The following is a 23,552-nucleotide window of genomic DNA, read 5'->3' as shown; positions in this document are numbered from 1 at the left end:
AACATTTGCCACTCGAACTGGAGAGAACAGCTCAAGCAAAGAAATGAGAGACAATGGGGTGCCTGGCTGGCTCAGTCAGTGGAGCATGTGACTCTTGATCTTGGGATTGTGGGTTTGAGCCCCATGTTGGGGCTCAATCTTTAGGGGCGCCCGGTTAGCTCAGTCGGTCAAGCATCTCTTACTTTCAGCTCAGGTCATCATCTCACAGTTCGTGTGAGGCTCTGAGCCTGATGTCAGGCTCTGAGCTGACAGTCCTGCTTGGGATTCTCTCTCTCCCGTTCTCTCTGCCCCTCCCCTACTTGTGCTCCTTCTCTCTCAAAATAAATAAACTTAAAAAAATAAAATCTTTAAAAAAAGAAAAAGGAAACGGAAGTGAACTGAATGCAGAGTGGGGTGCTGACTGCTTTTAAACATTTGAAAGTCAATTATTCATAAGACATCATGGTGTGTTACAAACGAAATGATCCCCCGTGTTGGTCCCCGTACAGATGAGCCAAACAGGATTATGAACACTGGTTCTACAATAAAAATGTTCTAATTTGCAACTGAGGCCTAGTGAATCACATACACTCACATAAAGACTGCGGGAAGCAAGGTTTCCAGGGGAAGTAACTTAGGCATGTGTCTTGATGTAATGTCTTGATGTAATGGACGTGGGGGGCCAGGGGCAATCAGGATGGAGGGAAGCAGGACCAAACCTAGAGACTGGAAGATGGGGTGGAGTATGCTGAGAATGGTGGGTTCCCACAGGAATTGGGGTCATTTGCTGGGCACTCCTGGACTCTAAGTTTTCTCTGAAAGGCAGTAAGTAGCTCCCTAAAGAAAGATGAAGTGCTGCAGAGGTATCAGATGATTGGCCAGGCTGAATTGGAGTAGGAAAGCCCGAATCAGGAAGATTCAGGTGTGGTAATCCTAGTGAAGTGAAAAAAAAAATGGCTGGGAGCACCTGACTGGCTCAGTTGGTTAAGTGTCAGACTCTTGACTTTGGCTCAAGGAGTTCGAGCCCCGCATTGCATCGGGCTCTGCACTGACAGTGCAGAGCTGGCTTGGGATTCTCTCTTTGCCTCTCCCCTGCTTGCTCTCTCTCTCTCTCTCTAACAAAACAAAACAAAACCACAATAGGTTGGAGGGACAAATAGGTTGGAGAAGGGACAAATCTGAGACCTAGTGGAGAAAAGTGTGGAGGGAGACAAGTTTTCTTTTTGAAGACTTTATTTACTTCTGATTCGAGCAACTCTTGGCACACTGTCAAACACTTGGAAAATACAGAGAAGAGAGAAAGAGGCGGTCTTTATAAACCCACTGCTCAAGAATAACAATTGTGAACATTCTGAATACTGTATTTGAGGATGAGAGAATGCGCTCCATATTTTCACCAGGGCCAGGCGAATAAGCGACACTCCAGCTGGATAGTCCGCTTTCTGACAAGCTGGGTGAGTTCCCCCGCTGCTGACAGGGAAACCTCCCCAAAATGTGTTTCTCCTGTTTTTATCCAGCCTAAACTTGTAAGCTGGTGCTATGAATGATTTTATTAACCTTTATCTTGAGCAGCTGTCCAGTGTGTGGGATGCCTTGCTTTCCAATTCTAGAAATTAGGTCTGGTTCCACCTTAGCCTCACCCACTTTTACCCACAGGTGAGTTGGCTGTGGAATTCTCCGAATATCCTGAACTCAAATATTCTTACTTTGACCTCTCCCCATTCTAGTTCCTGCCTTTTCATCCAGACTTCTGGACGCTGAATTCCCCCGTTTCCCTCTCTGCTTCCTCAGATGCCATGGTTAATCACCTGAACTGCTTTCTTGCTATCATCTTTGGCTGCCTTTTATCCTGGCCCTTACTTTTACCTGCCTGGAAAAACTGAAAACTCAGATGATTGTTTCAAATCATCTTCGCTGTTATATAGCATTGTGGTGTTGCAGGAACTGGAAGATATAAATTGTAGGCACTATCAATATGCAGGCTCAGAGCTCAGTGAAGCCCTCGCTATCAGCCACCAATATTTTCTCATAGTCTCCTGTTCCTAGTTACAAACCACGTCCTTATTCCATCCTCCCGATTTCTTCCTGTTTCAGATGAATGGATTCTCTCCTTGTCATCAAGCCAAACTTCATCTCTGCCAGTTGACTCAGCTCCTTGACCCGGTTCATTAAAATAATAATTTTTTTAAGTTTATTTATTTTGAGAGACAGTGAGTGTGCATGCATGGGGCGAGGGGCTGAGAGAGGGAGACAGAGAATCCCAAGCAGGCTCCATACTGTCAGCACAGAGCCCAACGCAGGGCTCGAACTCACAGACTGTGAGATAATGACCTCAGCCAAAATCAGGAGTCAGATGCTTAACCAACTGAGCCACCCAGGTGCCCTGACCCAGTTTCTTTAGAAAGCTGTTCATCAACTACCACCTCTCCTGCATTTTCAACCTCTGGCTCCATACTGATGAATAAAAGTGTGTCATGAGCCTCTCTCCCAACCCTGCATTCCCCTCCAGCTATCATCTAATTGCTCCTTCAGAACCAAACCTTTGTTTAGGAACTATTTCAAACACACTGAAAACAGAGCAAAGAACCAGGTAACAAACAAGGATTTAACAAATGTCAACATTTTGCCACACTGACTCAGTTTTTTCTTTGCAGAAATAAAATGCCTCCAGATGTCTGGGTGGCTGTCAGTTAAGCTCCTGACTCTTGATCTCGGCTCAGGTCATGATCTCAAGGTCATGAGATCAAGCCCCGTGTTGGACTCTGTACTGACTGATAGCTTGGAGGCTGCTTGGGATTCTCCCTCTCTTTCTGTCCCTCTCCAGCTCTCTCTCAAAATAAACGAGAAAGAAAGAAAGAAAGAAAGAAAGAAAGAAAGAAAGAAAGAAAGAAAGAAAGAAAGAAAGAAAGAAAAGGAAGGAAGAAAAAGAGTGAGCCTCAAAAAACTGGAAAGATCTGTCTACACAGCTATTTCTGCTTCTATCCTTCCACTCCCTTTTCAATCCACTATAATGTGGGTTCTGCTAAATGATTCCAAGAAACTGGAATCACTCATCACTTTCATTTAAAATGAATCATTCATGGCCTTCACTTAAAATGTAGCTGATGGGGTGCCTGGGTGGCTCAGTTGATTGAGCATCCAACTCTTGATTTCGGCTCAGGTCATGAAATCGAACCCTCCATCAGGCTCTCTGCTGAGCAGGGAACCTGTTTAAGATTCTCTTTCTCCATCTGCCTCTCCCCTGTTCATGCTCTCTCTCTCTAAAATTTAAAAAAAAAAAAATTTTTTTTTAAGGGGCGCCTGGTGGCTCAGTCAGTTAAGCGTCTGACTTCAGCTCAGGTCATGATCTCATGGCTTGTGAGTTCGAGCCCCGCGTCGGGCTCTGTGCTACAGCTCAGAGCCTAGGGCCTGCTACGGATTCTGTGTCTCCATCTCTCTGGCCCTCCCCTGCTCATGCTGTCTCTCTGTCAAAAAGAAATAAAAATTAAAAAAAAAAAATTTTAATACAAAAAAATGAAGTTGCTGCCCAGAACACAACCCCCAGATCACAGCTCTTTGACAACAATTCTGTATCAGAGGTTGTCCAATCAATTTAGAGTGTCACTACTGGCATTAAAAAAAAAAAAAAAAAAAAAGACATAATACAAATGTAGATTGTTTCATAAATCTTCTAATTGTAACTAATATAACGTGTATACTAGGTCACATTGCAAAATGTGTTTCTTACGGGAGTTGTGGCCAAACATTTGAAAGACATTGTTCTAAATTAGTGATCTTCAAAATTTTGTTTGCATGAATGAATTTATCATTGTAAATTTAATTACCCGCAGGGGGTTTCAGACAGATTGCAAACATTAGCATTGTTAAATAAAACTAAAAAAAAAAAATTTCTGGGGTGCCAGCTGGCTCAGTCTGTGGACTGTGCAACTTTTTTTTTAATGTTTATTTTGAGAGAGAGAGAGAGAGAGAGAGAGAGAGAAGGAGCATGCATGTGCACACACACACAAGCAGGGGAGGGGAAGAGAGAGGGAGAGAGAGAATCCTAAGCAGTCTCCACGCTCAGTGAGGACCCCAAGGAGGCGCTCGATCCCACAACCCTGGGACCATGACCTAAGCCAAAATCAAGAGTCAGACGCTCAACTGCCTAAGCCACTCAGGCGCCCCGGAACTCAATTATTTGAACTCCTTCGAAGTTCTATGCCAAATCACATTGTGATCTACCACCAGTTTTTTAATTTAGATTTTCAATTACTTTTAGATTTACAGAAGCGTCACAAAGATAGTGCAAAGAGTTCCCCCACATAGCCTTAACCCAGCTCTTCCCCTAATGTTGACATCTTGAAGCATGGTACATTGATCAGAACTAAGAAATTAACATTGCTGTAATACTATGAACTACAGACATTATTGATTTCACCATTTTTTCCCTCTAATGTCCCTTTCCTCTTCCAAGATCCAATCCAGGATACGCTGCATTTAGTTGTCATCTCCTCGTCTCCTCCAGAGTTTCTCATGTCTTTCATGATGTGAAAAGTTTTGAGGTGTACTGGTTAGATATTTTCTAGAATGTCTCAACTTAGATTTGGCTGTTTTCTCTTGATTAGACTGGGGTTATAAATTTGGGGGAAGAATTCCACAGAGATGAAGTCCTTCTCATTGCATCGTATCAAAGGGGCAAATGATATCAACCTGATTTATTACTGGTGGTGTTAACCTTGACCACTTGGTTAAGGTGGTATCTGCCAGTTTCTCTACTGTAAAACTTACCATTTTCCTTTTCCATATTCTATTGTTCAGAAACAAATATCTAAATCCAGCCCACACACTCAATAAGAGGTGGGATTCAAGCTCTACCTCGGAGGAAGCAGTATCAAAGATGTTGTAGCTGTATGTTAAAACATTTAATACTAGAGTAAATATTTTGGAGGAAATACTTTGAGTCTGTGCAAAGTATTGTTTCTTCTTAAAATTTCACCCACCACTTTTAAAATAATTATTTAAAATTTTAAAATAATCTATCAATTTTTCCGGGCACCCGGGTAGCTCAGCCAGTTGAGCATCTGACTTGGGCTCAGGTCATGATCTCCCGGTTCATGGGTTCAAGACCTGCGATGGACTGTCAGCTCGGAGCCTGTAGCCTCCTTCAGATTCTGTGTCTCCCTCTCTTTCTCTGTCCCTCCCCCACTTGTGCTCTCTCTCTCTCTCTCAAAACTAAATATATAAACATTTAAAAAATAATAATAATCAGTTTTTAAAATAATCTATCAACTGGTAACTCAATTAGGATCCCCTTCAATTTTGTTGAAAACAAATAATTGGGAACCAACTGGGAAATCCAAATACTTACATATTTCCAATTGTTCTTGTGTCTGGTGTCCCATAGGTTTGTAAACCCTTGGGCAAGACATCATAGTAAGATTTGATTCACGATTGGAGAGAGGTATGCCTTTTTTTTTTTTTTTTTTTTTGTAAAGTGGGAGAAAAGTGTGTTCTCGGGCGACTCTGTAAAAATTAGGATGTACACACTGGTTTCCTGAAAACTCTCCTGGCCTGAATACTTCTAGAGGTTTATATTCTTAAGTTTGAAGACTCTGAATAAGTCTACTCCAGTGATTTCACCTACCAATACTGAGGTTTATTCCTCCCTTACCTTTGGTCGCTACCTGTTCCTTCCTCTAAGGACAATCTTCTCTCAACTGGAAAGTCCTCCAGCACCTGGCTTCCTAACTCGGGCCTCATTTTCCTCCTCTTAAAATATTAAGTGGCTTGCAGCTTCTAGAACACACATTGCTGCTTACCTCTTCCGCCTGTATGGAACATCCCCTCTCCGGTCCTAACCTATGTAGCTGGGACTCTGGACTCATACTTTCTAGGCTAAGTAGCCACTTGAAAACGTGCTCAAAGTGGCAGAACACCACGGCAGTAACGAACTGCTTCTGGGGCGGGAGGGCAGTGAGTGCTAGTGTTTGTAGAAGACATTTCCTACATTTAATGATGAGGAACGTTTGCAATGCACACCACAGCCTTCAGAGTCCGTAGGCACCCAGCGCTCTCAAGGCGCCTCATCAGCGCTGATTTCCAGTGTCGGCCACGAAAATCACAACATCCAGCCCGGAAAACGAAGTGAGCCCTGGAGGAAATCAAACTAGTACCTCCGCCTTCTCCTAGCTCTGTGGCTACCACTCCAAATCCCAGGACCCTGCCCGCCTCCGCCTGCCCGACCTTAAAGTGGGCCTGGAGGGCCCACTCGTCAAGGCAAGCGGTGGACCCACCAAACGCGTTTACTGTTTGAAGATTACAAAGCCAGTCAGCAACTCACGCGAGACGGAGAGCGAATTCTCGCGAGAACTCTGGGAGGCGGCAGTGATGGCGGCGGCGGGAACCGGACCGGGACCTGGAGTGGATGCAGGACCCGGCCCAGCAGCGGCAGCAAATGCAACAGTGGCAGAAGAAGGGGAGACAAAACCGGTGGTAGCGGTGGCAACTGCCCCGGCTGGAGAGGGAACATCTGTTGCTCCAGCAGCAGAACCCGGTTCTGGAGAGGCAGAAAGTGGGTAAGATGTCCTGCAGCCCGAGGGGGACACTGGGAGGGAGGCCCACCCCTCCTGGAGTCCCGCGGCTCCCTGGAACTCTCCTGCCCGCACCCTCCGAACCTAGGCCCTGCAGCCAACGGCTCGCCCTTCGCCCCCCCCGCCTTCCAGGACTGTAGTCCCGCCCGCCGCTTGGCCCGTCCCCTTCTCCCTCCCCTCTTAACTGTGTCTGTAACTACGCCCCTTTCCGTACCTTTCGCGGGTCCTGAGAGTCAAGGTTCTTGTTCTCTCTCAGGCTCCTGAGAGGTCTGGTAGCTCACTCTTATAGCAGGAACTCCTCAGATATCCCAGAGGAGAAACCACTTTGCATTGCCGGACTGGAAGAAGTAACGGTTCCTCTGAAAACAAGAGTGGGAGAGCTGCATCTAGGCGAACCTCCCCCAGGACTAATTCCATCTCCTGTAGATTTGTCAGTAAGGACAGATTAGGCTTCTCTCTGCCCTATGGGCCTGCGTCTGTCTTGGTCATATTCTTCCTAACCCTGGGCACCCAGGCTGAGAGAATAGGCTTAGCTGAAAAAGCTGTAGGAGTGTGAAGTTCACCTGTACTTTGATCATTATCCTTAGGCATAGGCGTTTTGAGGTTTGTTTCCCTTGAAGATTCTCACTTGAGTACTTTCACTATCTTGTAGGGATGCAAATTCAGTTGATGTAGGTGGTGGTTTGGAGACTGAATCTTCTAATGGAAAAGATACACTAGTAAGTATTTCTTTTTGGATGTATGCAAGGCAAAATAGGTTCTGTTTTTTGTTTGTTTAAGTTTTTAAGTGAGTTAAATACAATAGGATCAACTGACCTGATTCTCTAATTGCTGTGTGGACACAGGAAGGTGCTGGGGACACTTCAGAGGTGATGGATACGCAGGCGGGCTCCGTGGATGAAGAGAATGGCCGACAGTTAGGAGAGGTAGAGCTGCAGTGTGGCATATGTACAAAATGGTTCACAGCGGACACCTTTGGCATAGATACCTCGTGAGTATTTTTTGTAATCTTTGTTAAGAATCGCTTTTTAAGGGGCACCTGTGTGGCTAAGTCAGTTGAATGTCCAACTTCGGCTCAGGTCATGATCTCGCGGTCTGTGAGTTTGAGCCCTGGCGTTGGGCTCTGTGCTGACAGCTCAGAGCCTGGAGCCTGCTTCGGATTCTATGTGTGTGTCTCTTTCTCTCTCTCTCTGCGCCTCCTCCGCTCATGCTCAGTCTCTCAAAAATAAATAAACATTTAAAAAATGTTTTAAAAAATCGCTTTTTAGGGGCGCCTGGGTGGCTCAGTCCGTTGAGCGTCCGACTTCGGCTCAGGTCATGATCTCACGGTCCGTGAGTTCGAGCCCCGCATCAGGCTCTGTTCTGACAGCTCAGAGCCTGAAGCCTGTTTCGGATTCTGTGTCTCCCTCTCTCTCTGACCCTCCCCCGTTCATGCTCTGTCTCTCTCTCAAAAATAAATAAACGTTAAAAAAAAATTAAAAAAATTTTTAAAAAATCGCTTTTTAAAATAAATCTCAGTATGTTCAACAGTTGAATAATAATTTGTAGGCAAATATAAAAGCATATTATTTCCTATGTCTTCTAACCTCACCTTCAGTGAGTAGTAGGATTTGAATCAAGAATTGTTTTAATAATCTGAACTGTTTTCTATCTATTGAGGGTCAAGCCCTAATAGGTACAATGATAGGTATTCTCCCTGCTTTTGAGCTTACAACGTGGTTAGGAGACAAAACCATGCAATTACGAAGCATTATATAAACAGTTATGGGACAGTAGCATTTAGATGTTGTATTTGGTGTTACGGATTTTGGGGGAGAGGGTTGGTGTATATGGTGGACAAAGCCTGTTGTCAAAAATTTGAGATAACCAGTGACTCTTCATGCTTGAGCGATCCTTTTTTCCCTTTTGGCTTCAAACTCACTCCCTTTAAGTATTCTGTGTTCACTTCTCAGCAAAACATATTTCCTATCTTTTACCTCTTCTAATGAATCAAAATCACTTTATGATTGATTGAAAGTAAAAGAATTTTTGCTTTATTGTAGGGAGTTTGCCAACAGCTAGCAAGTGCTTGATGTTGACATACTGTCTATGGAAATCATTGTACTGCTGGCTCTCTTTGGTGTTTTTTATGGTTCTTTTTGTGCAAGTAAATTCAGATAAGACTGCCTCAAAATAAGGCTGCACTATTCTGAAATTCTTCCTTCTTGGGTGGGTTGTCGAGGAAGCACCTTCCTTTATAATTTATTGTGTGCTTTCTAATTAAAAAGTTGTAGGGGACTTTAGAAATGCTAATGTTCTAATTAACATGTGATTAGTGATCTAGGATACAGTGTTTAAAAAAAAAAATAATGAAGGATCTGGAAGAAAGAATTGATCTTGGTAGAAGTATCTATAGGGAAAGTATACAAGATAAGCAAAGCTGGTCACTTAGATAAGACCCAACTAAAATCTGGCCGCTTTGGCCAAAGAGAATTTATTTGGATAGACAGAGCCTAGGAAAGGAAATTTACCAGAGAGCTAACTTGGGGTGATCTAGGGAAGAAGCAAACCACAGTTCAAGAGTTTTGGTAGAAACCAGTTTGTACCTGAATTTGAGAAGTTACACCTAAAGCCCAACTAGGTGAGACGGATTGTCTTTCACAACTGAGATGGAGGAAGGGAGCTAGTCAGGGTAGGAAAAAGGCTGCTGTGAATACCTGATTATATTTGAATTAATAACTATACTTCTACATGTCTCTAGTTTGAGGCTTTACTTTCTGTAGGTGATTTTATCATGGTGGGCTGTTGAACAGAAAGGGTTCAAGAGCAAGGTAAAGGCAAGGGAATTCAGCCTTAACATTCACAAGAATGTTTCTTAATTTCTTGAGTGGTGACAATAGACACACATTTAGGAACCTTCTCTTCGAGGATACTTAAAGCAAGTTTCACTTGAGTCCAGATAAATCTGCTTTTATTTTGATTTCTTCTCTTACAACCTAAACCAGTCTTGTATTTTTCTATTACTTTCTCCTTTTTAAGACTAAGGTCTCCTGGGGCACCTGGGTGGCTCAGTGAGTTAAGCGCCTGACGTCAGCTCAGGTCATGGTCTCATGGTTCTGTGAGTTCAGGCCCAGCGTGGAACTCTGTACTGACAGCTCAGAGCCTGGAGCCTGCGATTTCCCGGTGTCTCCCTCTCTCTGCCCCTCCCTCCTCCCCACCTCCACGCGCTAGCTCTCTCTTGCTCTCTCTCTCAAAAATAAATATTAAAAACAAAAAAAAGAGTAAGGCCCCCTTATACAATACAGACAAGTTTTCACTTGCCCCCAAACTCACTTCTGAGGAGCTATCTTTGTGATACAAGCAGTCTTAATAGTTAGAACTCCTTTCACTTCCTTCCCTGCCCCCCCCCCCCCCCCCGCCCCATCCTCCATATCTAATCAGTCACCAAGCTTTACCAATTTTTTTCTCTTGTATATGGGCTTGTCCTTTCCGTTTTTATTCTTTCACCCTAAGTGAGGCCTTCTTTGCCTTCTGCTGGAACTGCTACAAAAGTGTCTTACGTAGGGGTGCCTGGGTGGCTCATTCTGTTAAGTGCTCTGTCAGTGCAGAGCCCAACTTGGGGCTCAAACTCACAAACTATAAGATCATGACATGAGTCAAAGTCAAGAGTCTAATGCTTAACTGACTGAGCCACCCAAGTGCCCCCACATTTGCTTTTTCTCATCTCTTCCTTCAGACCCAACCTGTCACTTAAAATTTTAACCATGTCACTTCCCCTTCAAGGAGTTCCCATTACCCACAGAAAAAATCCAACTCTACCTGGCTCCTTGCACTTCCTGCCTTTCAAGCCTTTTTTATTTTTCTTTATTTTTTTTTTTCTTTTTTTCTTTTTTTCTTCCAAATCCCCTCTCTGGGACAAACTTATCTACAGCAGTTTGCTCCTCTGCCCCCTTGTTGGCCTTTCTCATCTCTGTATATAGTTCACTTAGACAAAAGAAAACCAACTCATCTTCCCAAATCTAGTCCATAACTTACGTTCTCCAAAATGTTTCTAACTCTTAAATCTGAAGTTACTACTTGGATCCTTAAAACTCCTCTGGAGTAATTATCACCTGTAGGATTCCTTTGGTACTGAGACAAGTAATGTTTTGTGACTTACGTGTTGTCTTCTTGAATAATTATTTACATTTTTAATTAATCTTGTCATATCTTCTGTCTGCCCTTTCCAGCAGTATTATTGACCTTTTAAAGAGATATTTAAGTATTTAAGTGTATAAATGTCTGTGTGTAAATTAGAGTTGTATATATTTAAATATAATTTACATACAAATATTTGCATGTAACTATATTTAAGGAGACTACTTTGTCTTCCACAACTGGCCTGGCATGCTCTTTTTAGGTGCTTAAATACTTTAATAAACTAGCTTGGACAAGGCACCAGTGATAATCTTCCTGGTGCTGAATTATCTACTATGATAGATAATATCTTATTAAATGTTTTAACAGAAAAATCCAGGTATTTGTGAAAATATAAGCCCTGTTTTGGTTTTGATGACCTTTGTAAATTTTAATCATATATTAATATATTAACGTTATTATTTTCACTGCAGGGAAGGGATCCCTGTCGATTCAGTTGATTTACTTCTACAAAGAAGTGTGTATTTAGAAGTTCACTGATTTTTTAATCTGGCTGTTCTGCAGATCCTGTCTGCCTTTCATGACCAACTACAGTTTTCACTGCAATGTGTGCCATCATAGTGGGAATACCTATTTCCTCCGGAAGCAAGCAAGTAAGAACAAACTCACGAGTGCCGCAAAATTGTCCTCTGGGTAGCTGCAAATGAAAGAGATTTGGGCTTAGCAGGATCAGGGAACTCCTGCCTAGTAGCTGGTAAAAGTTATGTAACATTGGAGTTTAGCTCCAAATAATGGCTATGGTCCACTTCAGGGAAAATCATGACTCTTATTTTTTTGCTGCTATAATTGTTAACTTGTGGATCACCTAGTTGAATATCCTTTAGGTAATATGACTATAATACTATAGATAATTTTTTCTTCCTTTTTCTTTTTAACAGACTTGAAAGAAATGTGCCTTAGTGCTTTGGCCAACCTAACTTGGCAGTCTCGAACACAAGATGAACATCCAAAAACCATGTTCTCCAAAGATAAGGTAGAGAAGAGATTAATGTAATTGCAATTATGCCAAAGAATCAGGTAGAACACCTAAATATACTCTTTAACAATGAGTACTTTGCCCCCAATTTTTATGAATATATGACTATAGATTCAGTGGTTGTTACTGATTTCATGTGATTTACTAACTTCTAATATGTGCACATTATGTCAGTTGGCTAAATTATTAGTTGGGGGAATCCTTAAATAGTTTTGGTTGGCTTTATAGAAGCAAACAACTGTCTATCCCCCAATTAATAATCAGATCTTGAGGCACCTGCGTGGCTCAGTTGGTTAAGTGTCTGACTCTTGGTTTCGGCTCAGGTCATGATCTTACGGTTTCGTGAGTTTGGCCCCATGTCAGGCTCTGTGCTGACAGCCTGGTTCGGATTCTCTCTCTCTCCCTCTCTCTCTGCCCCTCCCCTACTGGTGCTATCTCTGTGTCTCTCAAACTTAAAAAAAAAAAATCTTGAGGGGGTGCCTGGCTGGCTCAGTCAGTACAGTATGTGACTCTTGATCTCAGGGTCTTGAGTTCGAGCCCCACATTGTGCATAAAGATTACTCAAAAATAAACTTAACCAGGAAAAAAAATCAGATCTTGAGCTGAACCTTCTCAGCCCCGTTTAACTATTTTTAAAGACGATTATTATAGATTTTGTCAGAGGGAAGGGGGTAGGTTTATACATGCCTTTTATTTAAACGAATTATCCTTTATTATTAAACTGCAAAACCACACAACTGAAGTCAGGACTCAAAATTAGACGACTAGCCCACCCATGAGTCTTTCCTACTGTGATTCACGGTAAGAAAATATGAAAATTAAGTAAATTTTAGAACGATGGAGTTTACATTATGCCTACTATACATTCATACCTGCCCACTTTCATTTAAGCTGAAACAAGGGGCATCTGGCTGGCTCAGTCAGTAGAGCATCTTGAGTTCGAGTCTCATGTTGGGCGTAGGTAGAGATTGCTTAAAAATAAAATCTTTAAGGGTCCCTGGTGGCTCAGTTAAGCATCCAACTCTTGATTTCTGCTCAGGTCACGATGTCATGGTTTGAGAGATCGAGCCCCACGTCAGGCTCTGTGCTGACAGTGTGGATTCTCTCTGCTTATGATTCTCTCTCCCTCTCTTTCTCTCTGTCCCTCCCCCACTCACGCTCTCTCTTTCAAAGATAAGTAACAAATATTTTTAAAAATTCAAAAAATATAAAAGATAAAATCTTGAAAAATAAATAAACAAAAATTTCACCAAACACGGGCGCCTAGGTGGCTCAGTTGGTTATGCATCTGATTCTTGATCTCCACTCAGGTCATGATCTCACAGTCTGTGAGGTGGTCTGTGAGATTGACGGCACAGAGCCTGCTTGGGATTCTCTCTCTCCCTCTCACTGTCTCTCCCTTGTTATGTGTGTGCGCACATACTCTCTCTCAAAATAAACTTGAAAAAAAATTTTTTTTTCACTGAACAGTGCTTATCCTCCACTCTTTTTCCTCTGCATTGTTATTTTCTGTTCTAGTCAGTGCTAGTTTTGACTTACAGAATTGATTTTATAACCTACTAATAGATTGCAGTCTACAGTTTGAAAGACACTGGCATAGGGTATATGGTGAGACCAATATAGCTGGGATCAGACTGTAAGGGCTTTTCTACTGAATAGAAATTAGGACTTAATCCTGCAGGCTGGAGTAGTCAGACAGCCCTCTCACCTCCTTTTTATTCCTACAGTACAGATGTGTTATGATTAGATTTGCGTTTTTTCCGTTTTTTTTATTCCTCCCAAATTCTTATTTTGAAATTTCAAACATAGGAAAATTCAGATAGTACAGTGAACCATCTGTTAGTTATTTTCCTAGATTTGCCAGTTATTAATATTTTACTGCATTTGCTTTATCTCCCTGAGTTATATGAGACTAAACTGAATACTATACCCAGTATTTTCCCATAACCGTAGTACAGTGATCATACTCAGAAAACTTAGTGTCGATGTAATACTACTATCTAATATATAGTTTTTATTTTTTATATAAAGTATATAATTATATTTTCTCATTGTTAATTATCATTTTAATATCCTCCATAGCTTTTTTTCTCTATCCAGGATCCAGGCAAAGATTGCACATTACATTTAGTTGTAATGTCTCTCTTGCTCTTTTTTTTTTAAGTAGGTTCCATGCCCAACATGGGGCTGGAACTCACAACCCTGAGATCAAGAGTTGTATGCCCTACCAACCAAGCCAGCCAGGTGCCCCGTAATGTCTTTTTTGTCTTTAATCTAAAATGGTTCCTGAATTTATTTTACTTTGTTTTTTTGGTCTGCTGTGACATACATTTATTTACTTATTTCTCTGTAAAGTTTATTTCTTTATAAAGTTTATTTATTTAAGTAATCTCTACACCCAGGGATGCCTGGGTGGCTCAGTCGGTTAAGCATCCAACTTCAGCTCAGGTCATGATCTCATGGTCCGTAAGTTCGAGCCCCACATTGGGCTCTGTATGGCAGCTCAGAGCCTGGAACCTGTGTCAGATTCTGTGTCTCCCTCTCTCTTTGCCCCTCCTCTGCTTGTCCTCTCTCTCTGTCTCAAAAATAAATAAACCCCAAAAAAATTAAAAAAAAAAAAAAAGTAATCTCTACACCCAATGTGGGGCTCATGGCCCCGAGATCAAGAGTTGTGTGTTTCTCCAACTGACTAAGCCAGGCACCCCAGTCTGCTATGACATTTAAAATTTTGAGGAGCCCAGACAGTTGTTTGGCGTGATTCTTCTGTTTGCATTTATCTGATTGTTTCCCCATGATAGAGTTCAGGTTAAACATTTTTGGCAAGAATATTATGTAGGTGATGTATGTATAATGTATTTTTTCCTTGTATCACATCAGGAGGCATAAAATACTGGTTTGTTTTATTATTAATGACCTTAAATTTGATTACTTGGGTAAAGAGGAGGTATCTATCAGATTTCTCCATTGTAAAGGGACCTTTTGTCTTTGTAATTATTAAGCAGTCTGTGTGGTGATGTGTTGAGATTGTGTAAATGTCTCATTGGGACCCCTTCAAGCAATGGTTTTAGCAACTAGCCTGATTATCCTAGCCTGAATCAGTTAATAGGGTGGTCATTGTGAAAAAGAATACATTTGTTACTTGCAGTTCTTCTGTTAAGAGAGTTTTCCTTTCTGTCCATCTTTTTTTTTTTTTAAGTATCCCTGCAGATTTGTGGATTATTTTTTTTAAGTTTGTTTATTTTTGAGAGAGAGTGGGGAGGCACGGGGAGGGAGGGAGGGAGGGAGGGAGGGAGAGAGAGAGAGAGAGAGAGAGAGAGAGAGGTGGACAGGCAGAGAAAAAGGAGAGAGAGAGTGCCAAGCAGGCTGCACCCTCAGTGCAGAGCCTGACGCAGGGCTTGATGTCACCAACTGTGAGATCATGACCTGAGTCGAACTCAAAGAGTTGGAGGCTTAACCAAATGATCCACCCAGGTGCCCCAATTTGTGGATTTCTGATTTCTGGTGCTCAGATTTGATCAGTGTATCCCCATTGAGTCTGACACCTGATACTTTTTGATATGTCCCTATGAGTTTTTGAACTCTTCCTTACTTTCTGGAACAACAGAATATTCCAGATTTCCCTTCTACTTTCCCTGATTCAACCCTGGTTCCTTTTATTTATTTAAAGATTTTTTTTTTTTTTTGAGTAAATTCTACATCTGACATGGAGCTTGAATTTGTACCTCTGAGAGCAAGAGCCACACACTCCACTGACTGAGCCAGCCAGGCACCCCAAATAGTTCCTTTTGGTAAAGATTTGGTTTTCATTTCATGGAACTAAGCGGTGGAAGGTTTTGGTGGTAGACTCTAACTCTGATGGACTTTGGCAGAATGGTGACAGTGGGGGAAGGTCAATGTCAAGGTCAAGCTCAGATATTTGTTTAGTCATGTCAGCAAGAACTGGTGAGGATAATAATCAGAGCAGTGGGGATAGAAGAGGCCTGATGGGTGAGAAATTTTCTGAAATCTTAAAATTCATTTGGTGTCGGTTTAGATGTGATGGTTGTGCACAAGAGAAGAATCAAGGATGATGCCCTTGGCTTCTAGCTTGTGATTCTAGGAGGTAGGTGATTCTGAGCATTAAGAGCAAGAATAGAGATCTGCAGAGCAGATTTATGAGTTGAGATACAAAGTTTAGTTTTGTAACAAGTTTGAGGTGCCTTTGGGATGACCAAATAGAGATTTTAGAAGCAGGCAAAACAGGAGCTCAGGAGAGAGAATCACTTGGGAGTCAATGTCCAAATGTCACCCAAGGGAATGGGGAGGATCTTTCCCTCCAACTGGATTGTAAACCTTCTGAGGCTAAGACTTGTGTATACTTACATGAAATTCCTCACAATCTGTATATTGTTTGCATGCAATTATGTATTTGTTTAATCATGAAAAAACTAAACGTGGATTTTTCTCTCGATTCTGACAAGCTCTTTGAAAATGCTGCAGTTTTCATTCCATTTTTGTGAGTATAACTTTGAAAGCAACTATAGAACTCTTAATATATTTTGTTTTAAAAAATTAGGATATCATACCGTTTATTGATAAATACTGGGAGTGCATGACGACCAGACAGAGACCTGGGAAAATGACCTGGCCAAATAATATTGTTAAAACAATGGTGAGTAGACCAAAATGATCAGACTTGACGTTTCAAAAATCCGTGTTCTTTGTAAGTATTAAATCTGTTTTAGTCTCACTGAAATAACGTGATGACTAAGAAAATGAGAACAACTTAGTTTTAAATCTTGGACAGTGAGGTATCACTGATTGTAAAGTTTAATAGTTTTCGCACAATCACCGAGTTGTGTCTGAAGTGAACATCAATGTCGTTTTATACACGACAGGGGAACCTTGGTCCACTGTGCTTTTGCAAGTATAATTTATATTGACATGGCAGACTGTTTTTCCCTTTGATTTAAAAACAAAAACAACACTGTTCTAAACATTAGTGTCCTTAGAATTAAAGGGAGTACCTGGGGAGAAGGCCACAGCAAGCTGTTAACAGTGCTAACTTATATCTGTGAGGTGGAGGGATAGGGGAGGATTCCAAAGGACTTTGGCTCTCATTTCTTCAAGTTCCTCTGTTTGAATTTTTTGATGGTCGTGTATTTTCTAATCAGAGGGAAAAGCAATACTATCATTTGGGGAGGTTACACTTAGGAATTGGAGTTGCTGGTTGATCATCCATTCGATACTACTTTGAAGTATAAAATTTCCGGTAACGCTAAAATACTGCTTCCTTTTAGAGTAAAGAAAGAGATGTATTCTTAGTAAAGGAACATCCTGATCCCGGGAGTAAGGACCCAGAAGAAGATTACCCCAAATTTGGACTTTTGGATCAGGTACTTTATATTCCCCTTTTGATTTGGAGACAGAATCAGGTTTTGTTTACATTTGTCTGTTTGCTGCAGGCCATTCCAGGCCTCTAACGTGGTGAGCCCCAAGTAAGCAGTTATTGTCATGTGTGGGGAGAAAAACCCCTACCTTAAACCAGGAGACTAGTGTTTTAGTTGTGGTTCTTCCCCTTAACATTACAGCCTTTTGCATATCATTTTTATCTTTTTTAATTTTAATTTCCTCACTTGTAACACAAATATGCTGGGCCAAGTTATTTCTAATTTTCTTTCCATCTCAAATTTTACTCTTCAAAATGTGTTATTAAGAGAAATTTGTGGTGAACAATTGAGGAGAAAGAAAATGTCCACTCTTTGTTCGATGGGTCACATTTGGCATCTCAGGAGGCCAAATCTTTCAGCTGTGCCTTGAAATGTTTGATCTGCCAGCATTGAAAGTTAAAGGTTTCACATAGAAATGTTACACTGTGAGGACCCATTGCCTTATGATGCACATAAGCCAAACGCTGACACCGGTTTTGTAGCAGAAAGGGTTTTATCGCAGGGTGCGAAGCAAGGAGATGGGAGAAAATTTCTCAAATCGGCCTTCACAAAGGGTATGGGCTGGGTGCCTTTAACGGTAGGAGTCAGGATGTCACGGGGTGGTATGTAGGTTGAATGGAATATGCTGATTTGATATAGGGACAAAAGGAGGTCTCTTCCTTTCTGGGCGTGCACATTAAGGAATCAAGCCTCTTCATGGGACGTGTGCTTAAAAAATGACAGCATAAAGGATGATGACGTGGGGTGGGGGGATCTTGGGGCATGTCCTCACAGAGGTTACTTTTGTTCACTCCTGGTCCCTTCTTCCCAGTTGCTTGGCTACCCTTATCTGTGGTCAGGCAACTCTACAAAACAGGCTCATGTGAATCAGTCAGGTTAGCCACAGTTTTCTTAGGGTAGATGAATCAAGCATTTGTTAACTTAATGTGCTGGGGGCAGAAATTCAGATTTCTGTCTTTTCTTCTAGAATGAGAAGATCTGATTACAGTGGGCCTGAATTCCCACAGGGGGCCGAGAAAATAGCATTCATGCACTCCTGTTTGCCATCTCCCGCTCGAACGCCCCCCCCCCGCCCCCCCCCCCCCCCCCCCCCCCCCCCGGCCCGCCCCGCCCCCTGCCAATTCACTGTTAACCACTTCGATCCTTATACTTGGCCTGCCTCACACATGTTACTTGTTGATCTCTGAAGCATCCAGGTTTGGACCCCTGTAAATTTCAGGCTTCTTAGGATTGTCAGTTTTGATTCACATTCTACTAGGATTTCCTGGTTTTTTGAGCATTGCCAGATAGGTTTGATTATATAGCCTCCCTTTATAATTGAATGTTTTTCCCTCTAGGATCTTAGTAACATTGGTCCTGCTTATGACAACCAAAAACAAAGCAGTGCTGTGTCTACAAGCGGGAATCTAAATGGTAAGTGTTTAAATGTCTCGATGAAATATTTGTAAGCTGTTGGATCCAAATATGCCTAGAATTGGGCATCCTTTGGGTTGACTCTTAACTGGATATTTAGAAAGATGCTTTACAGTCCAAACCTCAGTTTTGTGAAGCTGGCCAAAGATTTGACAGACGGTAGTGGAGAACTGTTTGTCCCTTTACACCACAGTTTGGTCTTAAGTGAAACAGATTTAGCATAAAACAAAGTACAGGTTTAAAGTCAGATTTACTGTGCTTATTATCTTAGACTCCCCATCTATATCCTTATCACTGACACCCAGCGTGGTTTTGGTTGTTCTCTCTTACTGCTAATTCAGCTGTTATTTAACAGACTTCCTCTGCCCATCTTCTAATTGCTCTTGCCCTGAAACTTCAGCTTATTCCCATGACAGCGTTTCTATACTGATCACTAGCTGTAGATGTTTTTCTGTCAGTAATCCACCTAATGACAGGAATGGACTTCATTACTAATGGTAATCTAACAAAGGTTGGGGTAGCTGGGAGGCAACTAGCTATTCATCTAACACTTGGCAACATTAACTTGTCCTTTGGTGCAGTAGCATCTTAAATGTGTAATCACTTCCACTGTCACTAATATTCTGAGATGGGTTGGAAATAGCTAACTGTATTGTTTATCTTTTTACACCATTTTTTCCCTTTTTAATTGTTAAAATTTGACAAATACATGGTGCCACTTCTGTTCTTACAGGTGGAGTCTCTTTTGGAGGTGAATTCCTCCTCTGTCTTCTTTCATCCTCTCAGACTTAAGTATTATGTGGTTTGGAAAACGCTTTTTGCTGAGTTGTGGTAGAAGCTAAAACTAGATTAAAATTTTAAAGCATCGTGAAATGATGGCAATAGCACTTGATATGAAACCATAGTTCCAGTTGAATGTTAGTAATTAAAAGCTTGTACGTTGTCATATTCTGCCTAACATGGCCAGCAGTCACCTTAATATAGCACGTCTTGTTCAAGATGGTTCTAAAACTTCTCTTTCAAATTAATTAAAATACCAATAACAGTAAGAAATCCATAGTCTTTTAAGGTAACACAAATTCAAATTGATATTGCAACAGCGTATCTTTTTAAATTGCAACCTTTTTAAAAATGAAAAATAGGAATAATACATGGTGTGTTCATAAAAGGAAGTTCTGCATCAATCTGGTCCTGTATATGCAGAATATGACCTGCTCTCAATGTCTTGATCCTTTTTATTCCAGCAGAACTGCTGAGAATTTCCAAGCTTGCCCCAAATTAAGATACAGTACTCTATGCAGCTGTTACCATAAAGGTGTTTTCCTGCAGTTCAGGGACATTTTCTGACAGAAAAACAAATTGAGAGGAAAGACAGAACTGGACAAAAACTTCAAAGTACCTATTTCAGAAATCACTAGGTAGTATTCCTTGTGGCCTTAGTACGTTGCTAAATTATTTTTTGCATAAAATATGTAAATTTTTTGATACTCACTCTTAATTCCACAAGCTGGGTTAGTCTGACCTGAATTTTATGCATTGGCACAATCTTAATAATTGTAAAAGTTGCCTACTAAATTTAAAGCCTTTCTATTTGGGTCATGAACAACCAGAGTGGATATCTAGCAGCACTGGAGAGAAACACCTTTTTAGTATTTTTGTTTCTGTTTTCTATGTTTTATGTACCTTTGTCTTGTTGGGTATTCAAGTTGAGTGCTTTAGCAGATACTGTGCCTTTATTATGTTTATGGAATATATCCTGCATAGATCAAGTGAGTGAACATCTACTTGTAGTGAGGATATTTGTTGTGGGTGTTTGTATCGATTTGGGTGGAAAAAAAATTTTATCCTTGCAGTTGTTTTTAGATGTGGGTGTTTAGAGTCTGAATGCGTGAAAATGCATTTGTGTCACATCCTCAGAAAGTGTGCCAGTAGTTGCAGTTCCTTAAAAAGGTTGAATGTGTAACACAGGTGTCATTAGTGCTAGGTTCATTTGAGCTTACTGCCAGAACCCAGTGTTCTGAGCTGTGAGACCTTCAGCCGACTCTCTCAGAACCAGGGTGAAACCCCAATATGCTTTCAGGAAGGAAATCCTCCTGTGTGTGGTGTTACACAAATGCACGACAGGAGTGTTAGTCACCATGGAATTTCCACATCCACATGAAGCTTCTGTGACAGCTTATTGAATGTGATCTGCCTTCTCTTCAAAGGGGGAATTGCAGCAGGAAGCAGTGGAAAAGGAAGAGGAGCGAAGCGCAAGCAGCAAGATGGAGGGACCGCAGGGACCACCAAGAAGGCCCGGAGGTGGGCAGAAACACCCACTCGCACTCACCACTGTTAGGCCATCTTTGGTGCTGGCACAGCCCATCAGAGGGAACAGAGCTGCACTCTTCAGTAGCTCAGGTGTCTGAGATTAAAAAGCCTGTCCATTTTTCTCAAATCTTGAGCGCTTTGAGGGATAAAATAATGCCAGGCTGGGAACCGAAGTTTACACATTTGTTTTGTTAGGGGAGTGCTGGGGCAGCACCTGGGGCGCATTGCCTGGGGAGTAGAGTTCAATGCTGTTAAGACATCCTGAGAAAGGATTGAACTTTATCTCTTTTACTTCAGCTGTGTGCCTCTGCCCTCAAGCCTCTTCCCTTCTCTTTATTCAATAAATCCTGGTCTTTTCTTATTTAAGATTGTAAGTACTCCCAGTCTTATCTCTGAGTTTCTGTTCATTAGTTTTAGTAATGAACATAATAAAGGAAATCACCCTTGTTCCCCTTCTTCCTTACTTTCTCCTTAGGACATACTGCCTCCTTTTCGTAGCTATTCCTACAGGCTAGAGTAATTTGACCAAAACTACTTTGCTGAATTTAAAAGCGGATGCTTTTTGTTTCCCTGTTTTACCTGCAAAGGGCAGGATCCTCTGTTTGAGCAATGAAAAGCATGTGTGAAGTTGCATGTGTTCCTGCTGAAATCTAATAAATCAGATGTCCTTCTTAAAGAATTGAAGCCATTTGAGCTAAGGGGGTTTTAGTTTCTTGATATTATTTTTTTCCTTTCTGCAGTGACCCTTTGTTTTCTGCTCAGCGCCTTCCCCCTCATGGCTACCCCTTGGAACACCCGTTTAACAAAGACGGCTATCGGTATATTCTAGCTGAGCCTGATCCCCATGCCCCTGACCCTGAGAAACTTGAACTTGACTGCTGGGCAGGAAAACCTATTCCTGGAGACCTCTACAGAGCCTGCTTATATGAACGGGTTTTGTTAGCCCTGCATGATCGAGGTATGTAACATATTAATACTCAATGTCGGGGGGTGCCTGGGTGGCTCAGTCAGTTTAGTGTCTATGACTCTTGTTTCAGGTCATGGTCTCACGGTTCATGAGATCAAGCCCCGAATCAAGCTCTGTGCTGATAGCATGGAGCCTGCTTGGGATTCTCTGTCTCTCACCCTCCCTGTCTCCATCTCTCCCTCTCTCTCAAAAAAACAGAAACAAACTTAAAAACACCTTTAAAATAATAATGTTCATGTTGGACCCAGATGTTACTTTGAATATTGTCCTCAGCTTTGTCCAGTTTAGAATTAGATATACATGTCGGTCTTTTACCACTCCCCTGCCGCCTAGTTCTAACTAGACTCAGCTGAACACACAAGAAATAATTTCCTTGTTCTCTTCCTTTAAGCTCTAGCCATTTGTATATATACATATATATATGGGTTTTTTAAACTTTTCTATTTTGAACTTCTTATTTTTTTAATTTTATTTTTTATTTTTTAAGTAATTCTGCACCCAACATGGGGCTCAAACTTTCAACCCCAAGATCAGGAGTTGCATGCTCTACTGACTGAGCCAGTCAGGTGCCCTTATTGAACTAATTTTAAACTTACAGTAAAGTTACAAAAATAATAGTTTTAATATATCCCTCCTCAAGCTTCTAATGGTACAATCTTATAGGATTGACAGTTGTCAATACCAGGAAGTAAACATTAGTAAATGCTGTAATGAAACCAAAGACTTCATTTACATTTCACTAGTTTCCTCATTAATGCCTCTTTTCTAGGATCTCACAATTTGTAAGTCTCTGGCCACCTTTCCCAGGTCTGTTTTGGATTCTGTTTATATTTTGCTCACTAATTTTAGTACCTGGGTCTTTTCTGCAGTGATTATTGACATGGTGTTTGCCTGATGATTTTTTTATTTCTTCTCCATTTATTATTTACTCGATTATTTATATCAGTGTGAACTCAGATATTTATTTTATTCTGTTGGGGTATACTTTATCTAGTTGCTCAAATTATTCCCGCTTTGGCCATTGGGAGCTTCTTTAGGTTAGTTCCTGTGTGGTTTTTTTTTGATAAGCCTCATCTTTTTTTTTTTAAGTACTTCTTTACTTTCTGGCATCACAAAATGTTCCTGGCTTATCTTGTATTTTCCATGCCCCAGGCCAAGTATCTGCTATTTCTCTGAAGAGCCCTGGTTCCTTTGATTGGAAAATGATGTTTAGAAATAAAGACCTAAGTGTTAGGTATGCTCCCTGGGTGTCACTTCCAGACTCCCTCGACAGAAGTAGGAAAGTATATGTATACCAACTGACGCGTATACGTACAGGGCTAGACTGAGTTTGTACTGATAGCTTGGCTCCCAAATGCTTGCAGGGTTGTTCCAGACCTCCACCTTTCCTTATTTGTCACTTCTGTCTCCAACCGTGAGACACCTGACTCTATCTGCATTGTATTCCCTTGTTCACTTCTCATATGCACATAAAGCAGTCTCAGAATTGCTAACCTCTATGAGAAACCTTCACGAGCTTACAGTGTTTACGCACAGCTCTTTGTCTTTGGCCTCGCAGTATCCCTTCAAGTTACTGTTAGCTTAGATTCATTCTGTTCTTTCTCACCACCATCAGTGTGCTTGTGTTTCTCATTTATAACAGGCTCATTTGTTAGTGTTTGTATGCTGTTTTTAGGTTCTCCCATCTCTTTCGGGGGAGGGGGAAAGAGTGTGTGTGTGTGTGTGTGTGTGTG

The 23,552-nt window shown here is 41.4% G+C and overlaps 1 protein-coding gene across 4 annotated transcripts in view; it reads left to right on the top strand.

Annotated features, from left to right (window-relative positions):
- The first annotated feature begins 6,310 nt into the window (after nucleotides 1–6,310).
- The window catches only part of ASH2L (ASH2 like, histone lysine methyltransferase complex subunit), a 31,352-nt gene continuing 14,110 nt past the window's right edge, over nucleotides 6,311–23,552 (top strand). For 2 of the 4 annotated variants that reach the window (XM_042934878.1, XM_042934877.1), the window contains exons 1-10: nucleotides 6,311–6,533; nucleotides 7,201–7,267; nucleotides 7,394–7,539; nucleotides 11,229–11,317; nucleotides 11,603–11,697; nucleotides 16,256–16,351; nucleotides 16,980–17,075; nucleotides 18,467–18,542; nucleotides 20,750–20,843; nucleotides 21,593–21,810. In XM_042934878.1, the coding sequence (XP_042790812.1) occupies nucleotides 6,346–6,533; nucleotides 7,201–7,267; nucleotides 7,394–7,539; nucleotides 11,229–11,317; nucleotides 11,603–11,697; nucleotides 16,256–16,351; nucleotides 16,980–17,075; nucleotides 18,467–18,542; nucleotides 20,750–20,843; nucleotides 21,593–21,810 (1,165 nt within the window). In that variant the 5' untranslated portion in view covers nucleotides 6,311–6,345. Of the gene's footprint in view, nucleotides 6,534–6,656; nucleotides 6,983–7,200; nucleotides 7,268–7,382; nucleotides 7,540–11,228; nucleotides 11,318–11,602; nucleotides 11,698–16,255; nucleotides 16,352–16,979; nucleotides 17,076–18,466; nucleotides 18,543–20,749; nucleotides 20,844–21,592; nucleotides 21,811–23,552 lie in introns of those variants that run through there. The other 2 variants (XM_042934880.1, XM_042934879.1) reach the window with 2 other exon arrangements.

The sequence above is a fragment of the Panthera leo genome, chromosome B1 (assembly GCF_018350215.1).
Source record: "Panthera leo isolate Ple1 chromosome B1, P.leo_Ple1_pat1.1, whole genome shotgun sequence".
Taxonomy (NCBI): Eukaryota; Metazoa; Chordata; class Mammalia; order Carnivora; family Felidae; genus Panthera; species Panthera leo.
The sequence above is the reverse complement of the archived record's forward strand: the minus strand, read 5'-3'. Positions and strand labels throughout refer to the sequence as shown.